This window comes from Salvelinus sp. IW2-2015, linkage group LG23, assembly GCF_002910315.2.
Source record: "Salvelinus sp. IW2-2015 linkage group LG23, ASM291031v2, whole genome shotgun sequence".
NCBI classification, from domain to species: Eukaryota; Metazoa; Chordata; class Actinopteri; order Salmoniformes; family Salmonidae; genus Salvelinus; species Salvelinus sp. IW2-2015.
The window spans coordinates 22,546,168-22,552,167 of record NC_036863.1 but is presented as its reverse complement, the minus strand read 5'-3'; the positions used below and the strand labels follow the sequence as shown (position 1 = coordinate 22,552,167).

The 6,000-nt window shown below is 42.4% G+C and overlaps 1 protein-coding gene across 3 annotated transcripts in view; it reads left to right on the top strand.

Annotated features, from left to right (window-relative positions):
* LOC111950672 (cytospin-B-like) overlaps positions 1 to 6,000 on the top strand; it is a 183,089-nt gene that overhangs the window by 70,710 nt on the left and 106,379 nt on the right. Inside the window, exon 1 of one of the 3 annotated variants that reach the window (XM_023968449.2) lies at positions 1,488 to 1,807. The exons of the other annotated variants lie outside the window; for them this stretch is intronic. Coding sequence (XP_023824217.1) covers positions 1,768 to 1,807 — 40 coding nt within the window. The 5' untranslated portion in view covers positions 1,488 to 1,767. Of the gene's footprint in view, positions 1 to 1,487; positions 1,808 to 6,000 lie in introns of those variants that run through there. 3 annotated transcript variants of the gene reach the window in all.

The following is a 6,000-nucleotide window of genomic DNA, read 5'->3' as shown; positions in this document are numbered from 1 at the left end:
ACCAAATATTAAGTTCTGCTTTTCTGATGTATCAAATACTTATGTCATGCAATAAAATGCAAATTATTTACTTAAAAATCATTACAATGTGATTTTCTGGATTTTTGTTTTAGATTCCGTCTCTCACAGTTGAAGTGTACCTATGATAAAAATTACAGACCTCTACATGCTTTGTAAGTAGGAAAACCTGCAAAATCGGCAGTGTATCAAATACTTCTTCTCCCCACTGTATGTCATGAGAAGACTGTGCCCCAAGCAACCCCCAAATACTGAAATTCTTCTAGATGTTTCTTGGAGGCCATAGAAATGGGCCTCCTGTGGCGAGGAGGACATTCTTAACTGGATTAGAGCTATGTTTGTTTATCGAGGGTGGTTCTGCAGTGATGGGCTCAGACAGGAGAGAGGATCAGTAGAGAACACTGAAGGAGGAGGAGAAGCAGGAGGAGAATGATGAGGAGAAGGAAGAAGAAGAGGAGGAGGAGGCACCACCGCAGCATCTCTTAGACTTTCTAAACTATTACGCCCTTCATGAGATTTTTCAAAATGCTTAATGTTGCAACAGATAGAGGCTCTTATAACTTTAATAGCATAATAAAATAGGAGAGAGAGAAAGACAAAGGCACACATACAATCACACACATAGTGACAGAGAGGGAGGCACTGAAAGATGGAGGGAGAGAGAAAGAGAGGTTGCCTTAAAGTCGCGTCGCTCAAAAAGGACCAATCCAACCGGAGATGACACATTAATTCACTCCCGACTTTATTTCTCCTACTTTGGCTTTTATCATCATGAATATTTCAGACACATACATTGTGAATGAGGGAGAGGGGGAAAAAACAAGCTATCCTCTCATCCCACCCCCACTGCATCGCCCTCCCCTCACACACAACTCCCCACCGTTTTCATAAACACTCACCCCAAAACAGCCCCCCAGTAATGCAGAGTCTTGCTATGAAAACACTGGCAGTGTGTGTGATTTTGTGTGTGCACATGAATGCGTGTATGTGAAAGGGGGAGAAAGATACTGCATGTATGCGTGTGTTAAGAGTTAGCTCCAGCTAATCGGTGATCCTTCTCTCTGCTGGACGGATGAGGTCAGGAGAGTTAACATGAAAGGGAAGAGAAGAGAGAGCTCTGCTGTCAGTCTCTGCCAACAAGACAAAACGTCCTTTTCTTCCTCCTTATTTTTCCTTCCTCTCTTCCTTCTCCATCAGTCTCTCTATCTTTCATTATACTGTACCAGAAAGAGATGATTACTTTGTTGAGGTACAGTACACTGTGTTAAAAAGCAGCAGTCATTTCTGCTCTACTGTGATCGAGAGAGTGTAGAACAGCTCTGGGAGAGTCTGTGAGACAGGGAAGGAGGAGGAGCAGAGAAGGAGGACCTGTGTGTGTGTGTGTGTGTGTGTGGCCTGGAGAAGCCACTCCTCCTCTGTGCTGATTCCAGCCGTCACAGGGCTAATGAAGCCCACACCGCTCTGCCAGTGTGTCATACTGTCACCAGCCTGGAGGACTGAGCACACACAGGCAGCGGGACAGTCTGCCTCCACTCACTCAGCCTCAGGAAGAGCTGGAGAGAAGAGAGAGAAAGGAAGGAGGGGATATTATTTGTGTCTCCTGTATTTATCTCTGCCGGGAGATCAGACTGAGACTACATATTGTAAGATAGAGAGTTTCTCTGAGCAAAGCCGCCTCCCCCGCGGCCGGGGTTCTTGGATTAGTCCTTCCTGGGGTGGAGAGTGAGTAGACCTGCGGACCGAACCAGCATGGGGAACCAGGCGGGTAGGCTGGAGGAACCTGAGTCAGGTCTGCTACCTTACCGTACTGTATCGTATGCCAGCTTAGCTCTGTTCACTCACCACTACTCTCTCCATCACTGAGGCTATTTATTCACTTCATCAGTATATCTTTCACTCACTCTCTCTCTCTCTTCCCCCCCCCCTCTCTGTCCCTCTTTGCTCTATTGATGTGAGAGGCAAACAAAGCCATGCATTGCCAAATAGCTTAGTTATGAATCTGATGCCATGTCAGAAAATCCCATTTAAAGGTTAATTATCAGACATATAGAGCTGTACAGTGCCAGTGGCTCTGTTTGTACTGTAGGTTTACTTGGCCCTTCTTCTCTTATTACTCAGATTCTAATAAGAAGAAGGATATTCATTGACTAGTAGTGTGTGTGTGTGTGTGTGGTGTGTGTGTGTGTTTGTGTGTGTGTGTGTGTGTTGTGGGTGTGATGTGTGTGTGTGTGTGTGTGTGTAGGTGTGTGTGTGTGTGTGTGTGTGTGGTGTGGCGTGAGGCGTGGTGCTGCGTGCGTAGTGCTGCCGTGCGTGCGATGGATGCGTGCTGTGTGCGTGCGTGCGTGCGTTGCGTGAGATGTGCGATGTGTGTGTTGTGGTTCACGATATCTGGACATGAAAAGTGCTGAGTGTGTTTTAATCTCCAGCAGCTTCCTCTCTGTCAGAGGCAGGCAGGGAATCAGCCAGTGGAGATGGTATCGCTGTCCCATGCAGCTTCTCTCTCTATCAATTCAATTCAATTCAAGGGGCTTTATTGGCATGGGAAACATGTGTTAACATGCCAAAGCAAGTGAGGTAGATAATATACAAAAGTGAAATAAACAATAAAAATTAACAGTAAACATTACACATACAGAAGTTTCAAAGCAATAAAGACATTACAAATGCATATTATATATATAACAGTGTTGTAGCAATGTATAAATGGTTAAAGCACACAGTTAAAATAAATAAACATAAATATGGGTGTATTTACAATGGTGTTTGTTCTTCACTTGGTTGCCCTTTCTTGTGGCAACAGTCACAAATCTTGCTGTGTGATGGCACACTGTGGAATTTCACCCGTAGATATGGGAGTTTATCAAAATTGGATTTGTTTCGAATTCTTTGTGGACTCTGTGTGATCTGAGGGAATATGTGTTCTAATATGGTCATACATTGAGGTTTAGGGGTTAGGAAGTGAGCCTCAGTTTCCACCTCATTTTGTGGGCAGTGAGCACATAGCCTGTCTTCTCTTGAGAGCCATGTCTGCCTACGGCGGCCTTTCCTCAATAGCAAGGTATACTCACTGATCTGTACATAGTCAAAGCTTTCCTTAAGTTTGGGTCAGTCACAGTGGTCAGGTATTCTGCCACTGTGTAATCTCTGTTTAGGGCCAAATAGCATTCTAGTTTGCTTGTTTGTTTGTTAATTCTTTCAATGTGTCAAGTAATTATCTTTTGTTTTCTCATGATTTGGTTGGTCTAATTGTGCTGTTGTCCTGGGGCTCTGTGGGGTGTTTTGTGAACAGAGCCCCAGGACCAGCTTCTTAGGGGACTTCTTCAGTTCATCTCTCTGTAGGTGATTGCTTTGTTATGGAAGGTTTGGGAATCGCTTCCTTTTAGGTGGTTGAAAGATTTAACGGCTCTTTTCTGGATTTTGATAATTAGTGGTATCGCCTAATTCTGCTCTTGCATGCATTATTTGGTGTTCTACGTTGTACAGGAGGATATTTTGCAGAATTCTGCATGCAAGTCTCAATTTGGGTTGTCCCATTTTGTGAAATCTTGGTTGGTGACGACCCAGACTCCACAACATAAAGGCAATGGGCTCTATGACTGATTCAAGTATTTTTAGCCAGATCCTAATTGGTATGTTGAAATTTATTGTTCTTTTTGATGGCAAAGAATGCCTTCTTGCCTTGTTCTCCAGATCGTTCACAGCTTTGTGGAAGTTACCTGTGTAGGCCGAGGTATGTATAGTTTTTTGTGTGCTCTAGGCAACGGTGTCTAGTGGAATTTGTGTCCGGCGACTGGACTTTTTTGGAACACCATTATTTTGGGTCTTACTGACAGATTTACTGTCAGGCAGGTCTGACAGAATCTGTGCAAGCTAAGATAGGTGCTGCGTCTAGAAGTACGGCGAAGGGCTATTACACTTAGGTATGAGATGTGAGCTACTATTAAAAGACAAAACTCGATGGATGCTGATCGAAGTCATAGGTGAGAGTCTGATTTACTCGTAATCTGAACTGGTCGTTCTGCTAGTAACGAAGGAGCAGTCAAGCGAATGGTTTGATGCGACGACTGGATATCTAATGCACCTTGGCGGAATGTGAAGTGGATAGAATATTCATTCAGATAATATGAGGAAGAAGAGAGGTGGTGTTACCGCTAGTAAGTACATCTTAGTCCAGCCGGAACGCTGTGTGAAGAAATGTGTGTGTACTCTTGAAATTTCTTAATCAGGACCAACTTGGTTGTTTGTGGACAATTGGGATTCTTTAATAACAAATCGACAAATCAGATCATTATTTATCTCCCTACCATAACGTTCTCCTAACATCAGCCACTCACGTATTCCAACAAAGTCGGGTGAAGATCTAAGGACAATAGCAAGAAATCGCATCATATTTGATTAATTAGCAGATCCGCTCCATCGACCTAATTAGGAGATACGAAGGAACTTTCTGAAATACACAAAGTTAGGCAGCAAACTTGTGCCTTTGTGCTAAATATTGGTTATTCGTATTCGGTTATATTAGGGTAGGATGTACAGTTTGGCGTACGTGTATCATTGTATGCTGTTTGTGACGAGTTAATTGGGGGTTTGGCGGTATAACCAAGCACCACATATGACACAGTTATGCTTCAGTAATTGTTTTTCATATGAGGAAGAAGTAGTATCGGAGTGATGCTGGAGATAAATGACTAAACAGAATTCAGGGAGTATGATATCCAAGGTTGACTCGTTGATGGGCCGATATTTCCGACAGGTAAGTGTCTGACAGTAGAGATTGGGGGTCCAGATGTTACACGGTATATCACACTCACAATTGTAATTTGATCAGGAGAGTCTGAGGGTGATCTAGTATCGCCTTCGGTTGTCCAACTGTGGGTAAAGATTAGTCAAAGATTCGCCTAGAGAAGAGGATGATAGCTGAGAGAGTTATTTTTAGATATAACGTCAAAATGGGGAGATTCCTGTTATGTTCTCAATATAAATTAAGGACTAATATTATATCTATGCGAAGTAACGTATACCATCGACAGCAAGACGTAAGCGCATTAGTTTGAGATGGTTCTGGAGGGGGGGTCTGTTATTTTGTCCTTGATCAAACACACTCCGATTCAGAAGAGATATCTCGGAAGAACAAGTGGGTTTAAGTGAGATCACTTTAAAGTGCATTCCAAGGATTAAATGTATCTTAGATCAATAGATATACAATAGATTATTATGCTTCTTCTTGACTCTTTTGGTGTAATAGGAGTACAAAAAGCATTGGAAGAAAGTCGAAAGTTTACACTATCAACATGATAATCGCATATATTGTGGATAGCAGTAAAACATAGAGGAGCTTTAACAGTGGTGTGTAGGTTATGTATATCTAGCTGTTATAAGCAGGGGATTTGAGACAAAATGCGTATAGGGAAGTCTGTCGGTTTCTTAGACTATGTTGGCAGGAGCTGAGAATGTGACGTGGCGTTGGGCTTATCGAGAATGCTCGCGTAGTGCTCAGAAATTCTATGTATTGTTTTGCAGTGGATGACAGCATCATATTAGTGCAAGGCCGACTCTGGCCTTTTACACGGAGTCTCTGAGGTGTGTATCGTGTGCTGACAAGCTCTTCCTCATATCTTATATCAAATTCTTTACAGAATTATTTCGAAGATCTAACCTCAGATTATTTCGTCAACATCACACAGAATTTCCACTGTCAAAGAACGTCGAATAAACTAATATCCTTCGGTTTTCTTTATGTTATATATCTCCTTAATGTTTAGATTAGGAAGTGGAGAGGCATCGTATGATATCATAGTCGTTAGCAGAGAATTTGTGACGTGTGACTCGCGAACGATATAAACGTGCATCACTAGTTGCTAGGTGGAAAGAGGTGATTATAAAAACCACATTGCAGGGAAAAGTTTGTATAAAAGAGATTCCAGAATTTGTCTGTTATGTTAGTTTCTTATTAATTTTAGATTTTTTTGGTAGATTTGTTCC